We start from the raw sequence: 19279 nt of genomic DNA on the forward strand, positions 1-19279 counted from the left end.
CTGTAATGTCTCTCTGTTTGACGTGATGAGATAATGTCCTCTGTAATGTCTCTCTGTTTGACGTGATGAGATAATGTCCTCTGTAATGTCTCTCTGTTTGATGTGATGAGATAATGTCCTCTGTAATGTCTCTCTGTTTGACGTGATGAGATAATGTGTAGTAATGGAGACTGGAGGGATATTCAGTCAGAATAATAATGTTGGCTTTATGTTTCATGTGGATTGTTTTGCAGCTGTAAACCTTAAAACAACAGTGTGTGATGTCACGGGCTGTAAGCCCTGGCAGTTTAATATAGAGCAGATTTATATGATCATGTCAGGGAGAGACCGTAAGACCTTATCTGCCTTCAGGGACCAGCTTCTCCCTGGGAACCACCTCCACACACCACACACACATATACATGTGTGTGTATATAGCCTGTATCTTGATAGCATTTACACCTGTTAGCATGTGTAGGTGGTTCCCAGGGAGACTAACACGGCTGACAGGCTACATGCTAACAGGCTTAAATGCTATCAGGATACATGCTAGAAGGCTATATATATATATATATATATATATATATATATATATATATATATATATATATATATATATATACACACAAACAACCCCTGACAGAACCCATCTGGATTCTCTGGAGTTAGTTTTCATTATGACCGAGGTTGTCATGGAGATGATGTAACTGTCACTGTAAACATGTTACAGTGGTGTGGAGGTTGTCATGGTGATGTTATTCCAGGCTTTTTAATAGAGAGGTGTTAATGACTGGGTTGGCTATTTGTTGCTCTGTAGCAATGATGCTGCCACTAACCTGGCTAGCAGGCTACATGCTTTCAGGCTACATGCTAACAAGCAACATGCTAACAGGCTAAGAAGCTAACCTGCTAACAGGCTACATGCTAACAGGCGTAAATGCTCACAGGATACAGGCTACATGTTAACAGGCTACATGCTAACAGGCTTAAATGCTCACAGGATACAGGCTACATGTAAACAGGCTACATGCTAACAGGCTTAAATGCTCACAGGATACAGGCTACATGTTAACAGGCTACATGCTAATGTAACGGATGTGAAATGGCTAGCTAGTTAGCGGGTACGCGCTACTAGCATTTCAATCAGTTACGTCACTTGCTCTGAGACTTAAGTAGGGTTTCCCCTTGCTCTGCAAGAGCCATGCTCACAGGATACAGGCTACATGTTAACAGGTTACATGCTAACAGGCTACCTAAAAGTCCTATGAACTCATGGATACCATTTTTATTTCTCTGCATGCAGTTTGGAGGTCATTGAAGTTAGCATCTCGTTAGCTTAGCACAATTGCTGGAACTACTCCAAAGCTTGGGTGGTTGGTCATTTATAGTCTTACAAAGCTATACATAGTAATCAATATTTTATAAAGTCGTACATTTTACTGGTAATTATAAAAAAGAGATTCTATCCACTTCCTCATTTTGTCCCGAGGCTCCCGAGTGGCGCAGCGGTCTAAGGCACTGCATCTTAGTGCTAAAGGTGTCACAACAGACCCTGGTTCGATTCCAGGTTGTATCACAGCGGTCTAAGGCACTGCATCTCAGTGCTAGAGGAGTCACAACAGACCCTGGTTCAGCGGTCTAAGGCACTGCATCTCAGTGCTAGAGGAGTCACAACAGACCCTGGTTCAGCGGTCTAAGGCACTGCATCTCAGTGCTAGAGGAGTCACTACAGACCCTGGTTCAGCGGTCTAAGGCACTGCATCTCAGTGCTAGAGGAGTCACAACAGACCCTGGTTCAGCGGTCTAAGGCACTGCATCTCAGTGCTAGAGGAGTCACAACAGACCCTGGTTCAGCGGTCTAAGGCACTGCATCTCAGTGCTAGAGGAGTCACGACAGACCCTGGTTCAGCGGTCTAAGGCACTGCATCTCAGTGCTAGAGGAGTCACAACAGACCCTGGTTCAGCGGTCTAAGGCACTGCATCTCAGTGCTAGAGGAGTCACAACAGACCCTGGTTCAGCGGTCTAAGGCACTGCATCTCAGTGCTAGAGGAGTCACAACAGACCCTGGTTCAGCGGTCTAAGGCACTGCATCTCAGTGCTAGAGGAGTCACAACAGACCCTGGTTCAGCGGTCTCAGTGCTAAAGGTGTCACAACAGACCCTGGTTCGATTCCAGGTTGTATCACAGCGGTCTGAGGCACTGCATCTCAGTGCTAAAGGTGTCACAACAGACCCTGGTTCGATTCCAGGTTGTATCACAGCGGTCTGAGGCACTGCATCTCAGTGCTAAAGGTGTCACAACAGACCCTGGTTCGATTCCAGGTTGTATCACAACCCGGCCGTGACTGGGAGTCCCATAGGACAATTGGCCCAGTGTCGTTAGGGTTTGGCCGGGGTAGGCTGTCATGGTAAAAAAAAAAAATGTTCTGAACTGACTTGCCTAGTTAAATTAAGTCCCGTTGTTGCATAGAGCTGTATAGCGATCACAACGTTGTATCTGTGTCATTATGGTACTGAGATCACAACGTATCTGTGTCATTATGGTACTGAGATCACAACGTATCTGTGTCGTTATGGTACTGAGATCACAACGTATCTGTGTCATTATGGTACTGAGATCACAACGTATCTGTGTCGTTATGGTACTGAGATCACAACGTATCTGTGTCATTATGGTACTGAGATCACAACGTTGAGTCTGTCTCATTGTGGCGTCTGAGTGCCATTGAGACAGACACAACTTTGCGATCATGCTGAGACATAAAAATGGTATCCATGAGTTCGTCTGGTTCTGGATGAGTAGAAAAAGCTCCTAAATGTCAATCTCACCGTCTCCCTTTAATGTGCTCTCTCTCCCTGCCAGGCGTTTGTGATCTCGTTCACCTCAGACTTCATTCCCAGGCTGGTGTACCAGTACATGTACAGTCAGACAGGCACCATGCACGGCTTCATAGACCACACCCTCTCTCACTTCAACGTGTCCAACTTCAGACCCGGCAACGCCCCCACCTCCTCAAACCTCCCGGAGACCATCGTCTGCAGGTTAGTACCACACCCTCTCTCACTTCAACGTGTCCAACTTCAGACCCGGCAACGCCCCCACCTCCTCAAACCTCCCTGAGACCACCGTCTGCAGGTTAGTACCACAGACACACCGGTGTCTCTCTTTTCATTGATCTGTTTAGGAGCGCTGGTAGTCAGAGGATTGTTAGAGGTTTGGGTTTTTCCATGTATTTTTCGAGGTTGGACGTTAGCACGTCAGTACGGTGGGCGCACCGATTGGTGTCACCTCGTTAGTACGGTGGGCGCACCGATTGGTGTCACCTCGTTAGTACGGTAGGTGCACCGATTGGTGTCACCACGTTAGTCAATATGTGTTTTACCTGTGCTATTTAAGAGTGGCTGGCCCAGGTGATATTTAATAGTGGCTGGCCCAGGTGATATTTAATAGTGGCTGGCCCAGGTGATATTTAAAGAGTGGCTGGCCCAGGTGATGTTTAAAGAGTGGCTGGCCCAGGTGATGTTTAAAGAGTGGCTGGCCCAGGTGATGTTTAAAGAGTGGCTGGCCCAGGTGATGTTTAAAGAGTGGCTGGCCCAGGTGATATTTAAAGAGTGGCTGGCCCAGGTGATGTTTAAAGAGTGGCTGGCCCAGGTGATGTTTAAAGAGTGGCTGGAGTGGCTGGTACCTCTCTTTAAAGAGTGGCTGGTACCTCTCTCTCCTGCTATCTCTCTCTCCTGCTATCTCTCTCTCCTGATACCTCTCTCTCTCCTGCTACCTCTCTCTCCTGCTACCTCTCTCTCCTGCTACCCCTCTCTCTCCTGCTACCTCTCTCTCTCCTGCTACCTCTCTCTCCTTCTACCCCTCTCTCTCCTGCTACCTCTCTCTCTCCTGCTACCTCTCTCTCTCCTGCTACCTCTCTCCTGCTACATCTCTCTCCTGCTACCTCTCTCTCTCTCTTCTGTTACATCTCTCTCCTGCTACCTCTCTCTCTCCTGCTACCCCTCTCTCTCCTGCTACCCCTCTCTCTCCTGCTACCCCTCTCTCTCCTGCTACCCCTCTCTCTCCTGCTACCTCTCTCTCCTGCTACCTCTCTCTCTCCTGCTACCTCTCTCTCTCCTGCTACCTCTCTCTCTCCTGCTACCTCTCTCTCTCCTGCTACCTCTCTCTCTCCTGCTACCTCTCTCTCTCCTGCTACCTCTCTCTCCTGCTACCCCTCTCTCTCTCCTGCTACCCCTCTCTCTCTCCTGCTACCTCTCTCTCCTGCTACCCCTCTCTCTCTCCTGCTACCCCTCTCTCTCTCCTGCTACCCCTCTCTCTCTCCTGCTACCCCTCTCTCTCCTGCTACCTCTCTCTCTCCTGCTACCTCTCTCTCTCCTGATACCTCTCTCTCTCTTCTGCTACCTCTCTCTCTCCTGCTACCTCTCTCTCTCCTGCTACCTCTCTCTCTCCTGCTACCTCTCTCTCCTGCTACCTCTCTCTCTCCTGCTACCTCTCTCTCTCCTGCTACCTCTCTCTCTCCTGCTACCTCTCTCTCCTGCTACCTCTCTCTCCTGTTACATCTGTTGGTGTTTACATCCTTCTAACCAACACAGAGGGTGTTACTGTCTGTCCTACTGGAACACTGCAGGTCTCTAAGCAGAAACATCTCGACCCTGCAGGTCTGTTGGGGATTCTGTTACGTAACAGCACTGTAGAGACAGTCTATTTAAAACTCCACTTTAAGACTATAGGAATGTCCCTCCAGTGTTAAAGCATGATTAATGAGCCATTCCCAGAAAACACTATATTTGTGTCATGAATGAAACGTTTTATGAAAGAAAGAGAGACTATTCAGTAAGGACAGATCATTGTCTTCCTGGGGGGTGGGCCGGGTGGGGACAGGGCAGATGGAGGAAGAGATGCCATCTTCCTGGGGGGGTGGGCCTGTTGGGGACAGGGGTGGAGGGAGAGATGCCATCTTCCTGGGGGGTGGGCCGGTTGGGGACAGGGGTGGATGGAGGAAGAGATGCCATCTTCCTGGGGGGTGGGCCGGTTGGGGACAGGGGTGGATGGAGGGAGAGATGCCATCTTCCTGAGGGGTGGGCCGGTTGGGGACAGGGCAGATGGAGGAAGAGATGCCATCTTCCTGGGGGGTGGGCCGGGTGGGGACAGGGCAGATGGAGGGAGAGATGCCATCTTCCTTGAGGGGGGGGGGGTGGACTGACTGGACAAAACATTAGGAACACCTTCCTCATATTGAGTTGCTCCTCCTCTTTTGCCCTCAGAACAGCCTCAGTTCGTCGGGTCATGGACTCTACAAGGTGTCGAAAGCGTTCCACAGGGAAGCTGGCCCATGTTGACTCCAATGCTTCCCACAGTTGTGTCAAGTTGGCTGGATGTCCTTTGGGTGGTGGACCATTCTTGATTCACACGGGAAACTATTGAGCGTGAAAAACCCAGCAGCGTTGCAGTTCTGGACACAAACCGGTTCGCCTGGCACCTTACTACCATACCCCGTTCAAAGGCACTTAAATCTTATGTCTGTTCACCCTCTGCCATTTAGCAGACACTTTTATCCAAAGCGACTTTAAGTAGTGCAGACATACATTTTGGTATGGGTGGCCCCAGCAGGAATCAAACCCTCAGCCCTGGAGCAACACGCTCTACCAGCCACACAGCAGGAATCAAACCCTCAGCCCTGGAACAACACGCTCTACCAGCCACACAGCAGGAATCAAACCCTCAGCCCTGGAGCAACACGTTCTACCAGCCACACAGCAGGAATCAAACCCTCAGCCCTGGAACAACACGCTCTACCAGCCACACAGCAGGAGTCAAACCCTCATCCCTGGATCGACACGCTCTACCAGCCACACAGCAGGAATCAAACCCTCAGCCCTGGAGCAACACGCTCTACCAGCCACACAGCAGGAATCAAACCCTCAGCCCTGGAACAACACGCTCTACCAGCCACACAGCAGGAATCAAACCCTCAGCCCTGGAACAACATGCTCTACCAGCCACACAGCAGGAATCAAACCCTCAGCCCTGGATCGACACGCTCTACCAGCCACACAGCAGGAATCAAACCCTCAGCCCTGGAGCAACATGCTCTACCAGCCACACAGCAGGAATCAAACTCTCAGCCCTGGAGCAACATGCTCTACCAGCCACACAGCAGGAATCAAACCCTCAGCCCTGGAACAACACGCTCTACCAGCCACACAGCAGGAATCAAACCCTCAGCCCTGGAGCAACATGCTCTACCAGCCACACAGCAGGAATCAAACCCTCAGCCCTGGAGCAACACGTTCTACCAGCCACACAGCAGGAATCAAACCCTCAGCCCTGGAACAACACGCTCTACCAGCCACACAGCAGGAATCAAACCCTCAGCCCTGGAGCAACACGCTCTACCAGCCACACAGCAGGAATCAAACCCTCAGCCCTGGAGCAACACGTTCTACCAGCCACACAGCAGGAATCAAACCCTCAGCCCTGGAACAACACGTTCTACCAGCCACACAGCAGGAATCAAACCCTCAGCCCTGGAACAACACGCTCTACCAGCCACACAGCAGGAATCAAACCCTCAGCCCTGGAACAACACGCTCTACCAGCCACACAGCAGGAATCAAACCCTCAGCCCTGGAGCAACACGCTCTACCAGCCACACAGCAGGAATCAAACCCTCAGCCCTGGAGCAACACGCTCTACCAGCCACACAGCAGGAATCAAACCCTCAGCCCTGGAACAACACGCTCTACCAGCCACACAGCAGGAATCAAACCCTCAGCCCTGGAGCAACACGCTCTACCAGCCACACAGCAGGAATCAAACGCTCAGCCCTGGAGCAACACGCTCTACCAGCCAGACAGCAGGAATCAAACCCTCAGCCCTGGAACAACATGCTCTACCAGCCACACAGCAGGAATCAAACCCTCAGCCCTGGAACAACACGCTCTACCAGCCACACAGCAGGAATCAAACCCTCAGCCCTGGAGCAACACGCTCTACCAGCCACACAGCAGGAATCAAACCCTCAGCCCTGGAGCAACACGTTCTACCAGCCACACAGCAGGAATCAAACCCTCAGCCCTGGGAGCAACACGCTCTACCAGCCGCACAGCAGGAATCAAACCCTCAGCCCTGGGAGCAACACGCTCTACCAGCCACACAGCAGGAATCAAACCCTCAGCCCTGGAGCAACACGCTCTGCCAGCCACACAGCAGGAATCAAACCCTCAGCCCTGGAGCAACACGTTCTACCAGCCACACAGCAGGAATCAAACCCTCAGCCCTGGAACAACACGCTCTACCAGCCACACAGCAGGAATCAAACCCTCAGCCCTGGAACAACACGCTCTACCAGCCACACAGCAGGAATCAAACCCTCAGCCCTGGAGCAACGTGCCACACAGGGCCACATACTGTGGTTCTGCTTCAACATACTGGGCTGGGGAACTAGAGAAGCTGGGGGCTTTATCAGGGGGGGGATGATATCAGGCGTGGACCACGTTTTCTGGCAAAGGGGCTCACTTGGAAATTGGCTGTGCATGTGTGCGTTTGCGTGTGTGTGTGTATGTGTGTGTGTGTGTGCGTGTGAGGGAGGGAGGGGTGGGAATGGGCTGACCCTTGTTTTGTTGCAGATTTCAGCTCCGTTCCCCAGAGATACTAGTGGAAATCAGTCCAACTTCCTCTGGTACTGTCACACACTCATCTAGAGGAGAGACAGGGGTCTCCAACAGTATTGAGGCAGTGATAGACAGGGGTCTCCAACAGTATTGAGACAGTGATAGACAGGGGTCTCCAACAGTATTGGGGCAGTGATAGACAGGGGTCTCCAACAGTATTGAGGCAGTGATAGACAGGGGTCTCCAACAGTATTGATGCAGTGATAGACAGGGGTCTCCAACAGTATTGATGCAGTGATAGACAGGGGTCTCCAACAGTATTGAGGCAGTGATAGACAGGGGTCTCCAACAGTATTGAGGCAGTGATAGACAGGGGTCTCCAACAGTATTGAGGCAGTGATAGACAGGGGTCTCCAACAGTATTGAGACAGTGATAGACAGGGGTCTCCAACAGTATTGAGGCAGTGATAGACAGGGGTCTCCAACAGTATTGAGTCAGTGATAGACAGGGGTCTCCAACAGTATTGAGGCAGTGATAGACAGGGGTCTCCAACAGTATTGAGGCAGTGATAGACAGGGGTCTCCAACAGTATTGAGTCAGTGATAGACAGGGGTCTCCAGCAGTATTGAGGCAGTGATAGACAGGGGTCTCCAACAGAATTGGGACAGTGATAGACAGGGGTCTCCAACAGTATTGGGGCAGTGATAGACAGGGGTCTCCAACAGTATTGAGGCAGTGATAGACAGGGGTCTCCAACAGTATTGGGGCAGTGATAGACAGGGGTCTCCAACAGTATTGAGGCAGTGATAGACAGGGGTCTCCAACAGTATTGGGACAGTGATAGACAGGGGTCTCCAACAGTATTGGTCACACACTCATCTAGAGGATAGACAGGGGTCTCCAACAGTATTGAGGCAGTGATAGACAGGGGTCTCCAACAGTATTGGGACAGTGATAGACAGGGGTCTCCAACAGTATTGAGGCAGTGATAGACAGGGGTCTCCAACAGTATTGAGGCAGTGATAGACAGGGGTCTCCAACAGTATTGAGTCAGTGATAGACAGGGGTCTCCAACAGAATTGGGACAGTGATAGACAGGGGTCTCCAACAGTATTGGGGCAGTGATAGACAGGGGTCTCCAACAATATTGAGGCAGTGATAGACAGGGGTCTCCAACAGTATTGAGTCAGTGATAGACAGGGGTCTCCAACAGTATTGAGGCAGTGATAGACAGGGGTCTCCAACAGTATTGAGGCAGTGATAGACAGGGGTCTCCAACAGTATTGGGACAGTGATAGACAGGGGTCTCCAACAGTATTGGGGCAGTGATAGACAGGGGTCTCCAACAGTATTGGGGCAGTGATAGACAGGGGTCTCCAACAGTATTGAGGCAGTGATAGACAGGGGTCTCCAACAGTATTGAGGCAGTGATAGACAGGGGTCTCCAACAGTATTGAGGCAGTGATAGACAGGGGTCTCCAACAGTATTGGGACTGATAGACAGGGGTCTCCAACAGTATTGAGGCAGTGATAGACAGGGGTCTCCAACAGTATTGAGGCAGTGATAGACAGGGGTCTCCAACAGTATTGAGGCAGTGATAGACAGGGGTCTCCAACAGTATTGAGGCAGTGATAGACAGGGGTCTCCAACAGTATTGAGGCAGTGATAGACAGGGGTCTCCAACAGTATTGAGTCAGTGATAGACAGGGGTCTCCAACAGTATTGAGGCAGTGATAGACAGGGGTCTCCAACAGTATTGAGGCAGTGATAGACAGGGGTCTCCAACAGTATTGAGGCAGTGATAGACAGGGGTCTCCAACAGTACTGAGGCAGTGATAGACAGGGGTCTCCAACAGTATTGGTCACACACTCATCTAGAGGAGAGACAGGGATCTCCAACAGTATTGAGGCAGTGATAGACAGGGATCTCCAACAGTATTGGGACAGTGATAGACAGGGATCTCCAACAGTATTGGGACAGTGATAGACAGGGATCTCCAACAGTATTGGGACAGTGATAGACAGGGATCTCCAACAGTATTGGGACAGTGATAGACAGGGATCTCCAACAGTATTGAGGCAGTGATAGACAGGGATCTCCAACAGTATTGAGGCAGTGATAGACAGGGGTCTCCAACAGTATTGGGACAGTGATAGACAGGGGTCTCCAACAGTATTGAGGCAGTGATAGACAGGGGTCTCCAACAGTATTGGGACAGTGATAGACAGGGATCTCCAACAGTATTGAGGCAGTGATAGACAGGGGTCTCCAACAGTATTGAGGCAGTGATAGACAGGGGTCTCCAACAGTATTGAGGCAGTGATAGACAGGGGTCTCCAACAGTATTGAGGCAGTGATAGACAGGGGTCTCCAACAGTATTGAGGCAGTGATAGACAGGGGTCTCCAACAGTATTGAGGCAGTGATAGACAGGGGTCTCCAACAGTATTGAGGCAGTGATAGACAGGGGTCTCCAACAGTATTGAAGCAGTGATAGACAGGGGTCTCCAACAGTATTGGGGCAGTGATAGACAGGGGTCTCCAACAGTATTGAGTCAGTGATAGACAGGGGTCTCCAACAGTATTGATGCAGTGATAGACAGGGGTCTCCAACAGTATTGAGGCAGTGATAGACAGGGGTCTCCAACAGTATTGGGACAGTGATAGACAGGGATCTCCAACAGTATTGAGGCAGTGACAGACAGGGGTCTCCAACAGTATTGAGTCAGTGATAGACAGGGGTCTCCAACAGTATTGAGGCAGTGATAGACAGGGGTCTCCAACAGTATTGGGGCAGTGATAGACAGGGGTCTCCAACAGTATTGAGGCAGTGATAGACAGGGGTCTCCAACAGTATTGAGGCAGTGATAGACAGGGGTCTCCAACAGTATTGGGACAGTGATAGACAGGGGTCTCCAACAGTATTGAGGCAGTGATAGACAGGGGTCTCCAACAGTATTGAGGCAGTGATAGACAGGGGTCTCCAACAGTATTGAGACAGTGATAGACAGGGGTCTCCAACAGTATTGGGACAGTGATAGACAGGGGTCTCCAACAGTATTGAGACAGTGATAGACAGGGGTCTCCAACAGTATTGAGGCAGTGATAGACAGGGGTCTCCAACAGTATTGGGACAGTGATAGACAGGGGTCTCCAACAGTATTGAGGCAGTGATAGACAGGGGTCTCCAACAGTATTGAGGCAGTGATAGACAGGGGTCTCCAACAGTATTGAGGCAGTGATAGACAGGGGTCTCCAACAGTATTGAGGCAGTGATAGACAGGGGTCTCCAACAGTATTGAGGCAGTGATAGACAGGGGTCTCCAGAACTTTTGTCTCTGTTCTCCAGAACTTTGGATTTGAAATGATACAGTGACTATGAGGTTAAAGTGCAGACTGTCAGATTTAATTTGAGGGTATTTCATCCACATCACATGGCCTTTCTAGGGAGTTTTTCCTAGCCACCGTGCTTCTACACCTGCATTGCTTGCTGTTTGGGGTTTTAGGCTGGGTTTCTGTACAGCACTTTGAGATATCAGCTGATGTAAGAAGGGCTTTATAAATACATTTGATTTGATTTGATCAGGGGAACCCGTTTTAGAAATGACAGACAAAGTATTAGGACACATTCACTAATGTGTGTTAAAGTAGTCAACCGTTTTGTATTCAGTCCCATATTCCTAGCACGCAGTGTTTACATCAAGCTTGTGACTTAACAAACTTGTTGGATTCATTTGTTGTTTGCTTTGGTTGTGTTCCAGATAATTTTGTGCCCAATAGAAATGAACGGTAAATAATGTATTGTGTCATTTTGGAGTCACTTCTATTGTAAATAAGAATAGAATATGTTTCTAAACACTTCTACCAGAGGCTGCTGTTCTATCCTGCCGATACAATGTAAAACCCGCCAGCTGTATGTTATTAATGTCGTTATTCAGCCACGACTCGGTGAAACATAAAGATATTACCGTTTTTAATGTCCTGTGATCGTAGTTCGTCTATTTTATTTTCCATTGACTGTACGTTGGCTAATAGGACCGATGGTAAAGGGAGATTACCCGCTCGTCTTCAGATCCTTACACCCAGACCTTCGTCCCCGATATCTCCGTCTCTTTCTCCTGCGAATGACGGGGATGAAGGCCTCGTCGGGCGTCTGGAGTAAATCCTTCCCGTCCGACTCGTTAAAGAAAACGTTTTCCTCCAGTACGGGGTGAGTTATCGCTGTCCTGGTATCTAGAAGCTCTTTTCAGTCATAAGACACGTTGGCAGAAACATTATGTTCAAATTAAGTTACAAATAACGCAAGAAACACGCAGAATAGCACAGTTGGTTAGGAGATCGTAAAACGGCAGCCATCTCCTCCGGCTCCATTACTCATCGCTTGCTATGAATATGGAACCAAATGCTAAACTTTTGAGTAACACAAATATAAGTGAATTTGTCCAAAGATTTTTGATCCTCTAAAAGGGGGGGGACTAAAAAGTGCTGTAATTTCTAAACGATTCACCCGATATGGATGAAAATACCCTCAAATTAAAGCTTGATATCAACACGTTAACCTCGTAGTAATTGTATCATTTAAAATCCATAGTGCTGGAGTACAGAGCCAAAATAACAACAAATATATCACTGTGTTATTGAATGAATGTGTGTCTGTTCTATTTTTGACATGGTCAGTATTGTGATAACCAAACATGGAGGCAGCCAGAGGAGCATTGAGGTGATGTCTTTTTCAGGGAATCAGATCTCTGTGTGTGTGTGGGGGGGTGGGGAGCTCCCAGGGAGAGGCAGGGGCCTGAGGGCAGATAGAGTGTAGGGTGGCTGGGTGAATCGGAGCCAGTCTCACACATTCCTGCTCCATGCCTGTATATGGCCATACACCAGGACCAGTCTGTCTCTCTGATGTTTTCCTAATTTAATACAGCCAATCAAACGTTTAGAGGAAATTCAACTCGGCTTCGATGTCCACTCTGAAAGAAGTCAGTTTAAATAGTTTCTGTGTTTTCATCTGTCTGTCTGACCAGCCGTAGTATCGTAGTACCCGTCTGTCTGACCAGCCGTAGTATCGTAGTACCCGTCTGTCTGACCAGCCGTAGTATCGTAGTACCCGTCTGTCTGACCAGCCGTAGTATCGTAGTACCCGTCTGTCTGACCAGCCGTAGTATCGTAGTACCCGTCTGTCTGACCAGCCGTAGTATCGTAGTACCCGTCTGTCTGACCAGCCGTAGTATCGTAGTACCCGTCTGTCTGACCAGCCGTAGTATCGTAGTACCCGTCTGTCTGACCAGCCGTAGTATCGTAGTACCCGTCTGTCTGACCAGCCGTAGTATCGTAGTACCCGTCTGTCTGACCAGCCGTAGTATCGTAGTACCCGTCTGTCTGACCAGCCGTAGTATCGTAGTACCCGTCTGTCTGACCAGCCGTAGTATCGTAGTACCCGTCTGTCTGACCAGCCGTAGTACCCGTCTGTCTGACCAGCCGTAGTATCGTAGTACCCGTCTGTCTGACCAGCCGTAGTATCGTAGTACCCGTCTGTCTGACCAGCCGTAGTATCGTAGTACCCGTCTGTCTGACCAGCCGTAGTATCGTAGTACCCGTCTGTCTGACCAGCCGTAGTATCGTAGTACCCGTCTGTCTGACCAGCCGTAGTATCGTAGTACCCGTCTGTCTGACCAGCCGTAGTACCCGTCTGTCTGACCAGCCGTAGTATCGTAGTACCCGTCTGTCTGACCAGCCGTAGTATCGTAGTACCCGTCTGTCTGACCAGCCGTAGTATCGTAGTACCCGTCTGTCTGACCAGCCGTAGTATCGTAGTACCCGTCTGTCTGACCAGCCGTAGTATCGTAGTACCCGTCTGTCTGACCAGCCGTAGTATCGTAGTACCCGTCTGTCTGACCAGCCGTAGTATCGTAGTACCCGTCTGTCTGACCAGCCGTAGTATCGTAGTACCCGTCTGTCTGACCAGCCGTAGTATCGTAGTACCCGTCTGTCTGACCAGCCGTAGTATCGTAGTACCTCTAGCGACTCTAGTTGTTTCATAGTAGAAACCAAGTTTCTAATAGAAAAATTAACGGGCTGTTATTGTGCTTTATGGTCCTCTAGCCACGGCCCTCTAGCCACGGTCCTCCAGCCACGGTCCTCTAGCCACGGTCCTCTAGCCATGGTTCTCTAGCCACGGTCCTCTAGCCATGGTCCTCTAGCCACGGTTCTCTAGCCACGGTCCTCTAGCCACGGTCCTCTAGCCACGGTTCTCTAGCCACGGTCCTCTAGCCACGGTCCTCTAGCCACGGTCCTCTAGCCACGGTCCTCTAGCCACGGTTCTCTAGCCACGGTCCTCTAGCCACGGTCCTCTAGCCACGGTCCTCTAGCCACGGTCCTCTAGCCACGGTCCTCTAGCCACGGTCCTCTAGCCACGGTCCTCTAGCCACGGTCCTCTAGCCACGGTCCTCTAGCCACGGTCCTCTAGCCATGGTTCTCTAGCCACGGTCCTCTAGCCACGGTCCTCTAGCCACGGTCCTCTAGCCACGGTCCTCTATCCACGGTCCTCTAGCCACGGCCCTCTAGCCACGGCCCTCTAGCCACGGCCCTCTAGCCACGGTCCTTTAGCCATGGTCCTTTAGCCACGGTCCTCTATCCATGGTCCTCTAGCCACGGTCCTCTAGCCATGGTCCTCTAGCCACGGTCCTCTATCCATGGTTCTCTAGCCACGGCCCTCTAGCCATGGTCCTTTAGCCACGGTCCTCTAGCCACGGTCCTCTATCCATGGTCCTCTAGCCACGGCCCTCTAGCCATGGTCCTCTAGCCATGGTCCTCTAGCCATGGTTGTATAGAGGAGTACCGAGGGGCATCATTAATAACATGATTGGATAGAGGATAGAGGGGTACTGAGGGGCATCATTAATAACATGATTGGATAGAGGGGTACTGAGGGGCATCATTATGGCTCTGTCCCCTAGACTACAGTCTGACCACCTCCATTATGGCTCTGTCCCCTAGACTACAGTCTGACCACCTCCATTATGGCTCTGTCCCCTAGACTACAGTCTGACCACCTCCATTATGGCTCTGTCCCCTAGACTACAGTCTGACCACCTCCATTATGGCTCTGTCCCCTAGACTACAGTCTGACCACCTCCATTATGGCTCTGTCCCCTAGACTACAGTCTGACCACCTCCAGTATGGCTCTGTCCCCTAGACTACAGTCTGACCACCTCCATTATGGCTCTGTCCCCTAGAGTACAGTCTGACCACCTCCATTATGGCTCTGTCCCCTAGACTACAGTCTGACCACCTCCATTATGGCTCTGTCCCCTAGACTACAGTCTGACCACCTCCATTATGGCTCTGTCCCCTAGACTACAGTCTGACCACCTCCATTATGGCTCTGTCCCCTAGACTACAGTCTGACCACCTCCATTATGGCTCTGTCCCCTAGACTACAGTCTGACCACCTCCATTATGGCTCTGTCCCCTAGACTACAGTCTGACCACCTCCATTATGGCTCTGTCCCCTAGACTACAGTCTGACCACCTCCATTATGGCTCTGTCCCCTAGACTACAGTCTGACCACCTCCATTATGGCTCTGTCCCCTAGACTACAGTCTGCCCACCTCCATTATGGCTCTGTCTCCTAGACTACAGTCTGACCACCTCCATTATGGCTCTGTCCCCTAGACTACAGTCTGACCACCTCCATTATGGCTCTGTCCCCTAGACTACAGTCTGACCACCTCCAGTATGGCTTTGTCCCCTAGACTACAGTCTGACCACCTCCATTATGGCTCTGTCCCCTAGACTACAGTCTGACCACCTCCATTATGGCTCTGTCCCCTAGACTACAGTCTGACCACCTCCATTATGGCTCTGTCCCCTAGACTACAGTCTGACCACCTCCATTATGGCTCTGTCCCCTAGACTACAGTCTGCCCACCTCCATTATGGCTCTGTCTCCTAGACTACAGTCTGACCACCTCCATTATGTCTCTGTCTCCTAGACTACAGTCTGACCACCTCCATTATGGCTCTGTCCCCTAGACTACAGTCTGACCACCTCCATTATGGCTCTGTCCCCTAGACTACAGTCTGACCACCTCCATTATGGCTCTGTCCCCTAGACTACAGTCTGACCACCTCCATTATGGCTCTGTCCCCTAGACTACAGTCTGCCCACCTCCATTATGGCTCTGTCCCCTAGACTACAGTCTGACCACCTCCATTATGGCTCTGTACCCTAGACTACAGTCTGACCACCTCCATTATGGCTCTGTCCCCTAGACTACAGTTGACCACCTCCATTATGGCTCTGTCCCCTAGACTACAGTCTGACCACCTCCATTATGGCTCTGTCCCCTAGACTACAGTCTGACCACCTCCATTATGGCTCTGTCTCCTAGACCAGTGGTTCTCAACTAATTTTGCCTCAGTACCTGTGACTGTCTGGTTAGTCATGTGTTATGTGTTATATCTAGTAACTGGTGTAGAGAATAGAGGGTGTGTCCGTCTGCTGTCTGCCTTAGAAGGATCTCTAACATTTCCAAGACCTCTAGTAACCCCCCCCCCCCACCCCCTAGGTATAAGGACTACAGAGAGCCTCCATGGTCAGCTGAAGCCTACCAGTTCTCTAAAACCTACTGGGCCGTCCTAGCTGCCAGACTGGCCTTCGTCATCCTGTTCCAGGTACAGTACCACAAATAGCAGGGACACCTATCAACATTAAAAAAGTACTTTATCAGGAGATATACAGTACCACAAATAGCAGAGACACCTATCAACATTTTAAAAAAGTACTTTATCAGGAGATATACAGTACCACAAATAGCAGGGACACCTATCAACATTTAAAAAAGTACTTTATCAGGAGATATACAGTACCACAAATAGCAGGGACACCTATCAACATTTAAAAAAGTACTTTATCAGGAGATATACTGTATATACAGTACCACAAATAGCAGGGACACCTATCAACATTTAAAAAAGTACTTTATCAGGAGATATACAGTACCACAAAGAGCAGAGACACCTATCAACATTAAAAAAGTACTTTATCAGGAGATATACTGTATATACAGTACCAGTCAAAAGTTTGGACACACCTACTTGCCACTCTTGGCCTTGATGACAGCATTGCACACTCTTGGCATTCTCTCAACCAGCTTCACCTGGAATGCTTTTCCAACAGTCTTGAAGGAGTTCCCACACATGCTGAGCACTTGTTGGCTGCTTTTCCTTCACTCTGCGGTCCAACTCATCCCAAACCATCTCAATTGGGTTGAGGTTGGGTGATTGTGGAGGCCAGGTCAGCTGATGCAGCACTCCATCACTCTCCTTCTTGGTCAAATAGCCCTTAAACAGCCTGGAGGTGTGTTCGGTCAAAGTCCTGTTGAAAAACAAATGATTGTCCCACTAAACGCGAACCAGATGGGATGGCGTATCGCTGCAGAATGCTGTGGTAGCCATGCTGGTTAAGTGTGCCTTGAAATCAAAATATATCACTGACAGTGTCACCAGCAAAGCAAAATCACACCTCCTCCTCCATGCTTCACGGTGGGAACCACACATGCGGAGATCATTGGTTCACCTACTCTGCGTCTCCCAAAGACACGGCGTTTTGAACCAAAAATCTTACATTTGGATTCATCAGACCAAAGGACAGATTTCCACTGGTCTAATGTCATTGCTCGTGTTTCTTGGCCCAAGCAAGTCTCTTCTTCCTATTGGTGTCCTTTAGTAGTGATTTCTTTGCAGCAATTCGACCATGAAGGCCTGATTCACACAGTCTCCTCTGAACAGTTGATGTTGAGATGTGTCTGTTACATCAACTCTGTGAAGCATTTATTTGGGCTGCAGTTTCTGAGGCTGGTATCTCTAATGAACTTATCCTCTGCAGCAGAGGGAACTCTGGGTCTTCCTTTCCAATCTGAGGCTGGTATCTCTAATGAACTTATCCTCTGCAGCAGAGGGAACTCTGGGTCTTCCTTTCCAATCTGAGTCTGGTATCTCTAATGAACTTATCCTCTGCAGCAGAGGGAACTCTGGGTCTTCCTTTCCAATCTGAGGCTGGTGACTCTAATGAACTTATCCTCTGCAGCAGAGGGAACTCTGGGTCTTCCTTTCCAATCTGAGGCTGGTAACTCTAATGAACTTATCCTCTGCAGCAGAGGGAACTCTGGGTCTTCCTTTCCTGTGGTGGTCCTCATGAGAGCCAGTTTCATCATAGCGCTTGATGGTTTTTGCGACTGCACTTGAAGAAACTTTCAAAGTTCTTGAAATGTCTTAAAATAATGATGGACTGTCATTTCTCTTTGCTTATTTGAGCTGTTCTTGCCATAATATGGACTTGGTATTTTACCATATAGGGCCATCTTCTGCATACCACCCCTACCTTGTCACAACACAACTGATTGGCTCAAACACATTAAATAGGAAATAAATTCCACAAATTAACTTTTAACAACACCTGCTATTTGAAATGCATTCCAGGTGACTACCTCATGAAGCTGAGAGAATGCCAAGAGCGTGTAATGCTGTCAAGGCAAAGGGTGGCTACTTTGAAGAATCTGAAATATAAAATATATTTTGTTTTGTTTAACACTTTTTTGATTACTACATAATTCCATATGTGTTAATTCATAGTTATGATGTATTCACTATTATTCTACAATGTAGAAAATTTTAAAAATAAAGAAATATCCTTGAATGAGTAGGTTTGTCCAAACTGTTACCTGGTACTGTATGTAATATCAAACTGACTCTGGACCTGTTACCTGGTACAGTATGTAATATCAAACTGACTCTGGACCTGTTACCTGGTACTGTATGTAATATCAACCTGACTCTGGACCTGTTACCTGGTACAGTGGTTGGACCAATGATCAGTGTGGTTGTATTTTAGTCACAGTGGAGCATTTATCAGATGATTCAGTACAACACCAACCAGTTAAACAAACTTGTGTCTTTGTGCTCCGTCCTTTCTTCAATCTCCACCCTGACGTCCATGACTCTCTCTCCATCAGAACCTGGTGATGTTCCTGAGCCTGCTGGTTGCCTGGGTGATCCCAGACGTCCCCAAGAACATCAGTGAGCAGCTGAAGAGAGAGAAGACTCTGCTGGTGGACGTGTTCCTCCGGGAGGAGAAGGACAAGTTCCACCTCCTCCAGAGCCTCTTCTCCTCCAAGGACCAGCCCAGCCAGGGTCACCCCGACACGGCCCACTTCCGTACTCTACCCCTAGGCCTCTCTCAGGGCCTAGGCCAGCCCCCGGGCGGAGAGGGAGGGGAATCCCGGGCGAGATGCAGGGCTGCCAGTTTCAGCCAGTTCACCAGACAGATGTCCATGTCCCCTAGCAACAACGCGGCCCGACAGATGTCCGTGTCCCCTAGCAACGACGCAGCCCGACACACAGCGGTCTGACACGCTACTGTAGCGATCCCATACAAACTTTCTTTATCCCCACAACAGGGGAAGTTTAGACACTAGTGTGGTAGCTACATGGAGTCTGAATGCTCCTCTGTGATCTCTCACCCCATGTAGACTTGGTGTTCTCTTTCTGAAGCAGTGTGATGATGGAACATGCTGATCATGGACTTGTTCTTCCTGCCTGATAATCTACATATTCTTGACCGTTGTGTGTTTATCTGCATAATGAGTGGTGACTGTATAGTTCCCTTAAGGAAAAACACTG

General features: G+C 49.5%; 1 protein-coding gene across 1 annotated transcript in view; it reads left to right on the forward strand.

The window, feature by feature from the left end:
* LOC120037832 (anoctamin-2-like) overlaps nucleotides 1-19008 on the forward strand; it is a gene marked incomplete at its 5' end in the record, with an annotated part of 43488 nt that extends 24480 nt beyond the window's left edge. Inside the window, 3 exon segments of the mRNA XM_038983801.1 lie at nucleotides 2843-3021; nucleotides 16168-16273; nucleotides 18613-19008. Of these exon segments, the coding sequence (XP_038839729.1) occupies nucleotides 2843-3021; nucleotides 16168-16273; nucleotides 18613-19008 (681 nt within the window).
* Between the last annotated feature and the right edge of the window lie 271 nt (nucleotides 19009-19279).

The sequence above is a fragment of the Salvelinus namaycush genome, unplaced genomic scaffold (genome assembly GCF_016432855.1).
Source record: "Salvelinus namaycush isolate Seneca unplaced genomic scaffold, SaNama_1.0 Scaffold1907, whole genome shotgun sequence".
NCBI classification, from domain to species: Eukaryota; Metazoa; Chordata; class Actinopteri; order Salmoniformes; family Salmonidae; genus Salvelinus; species Salvelinus namaycush.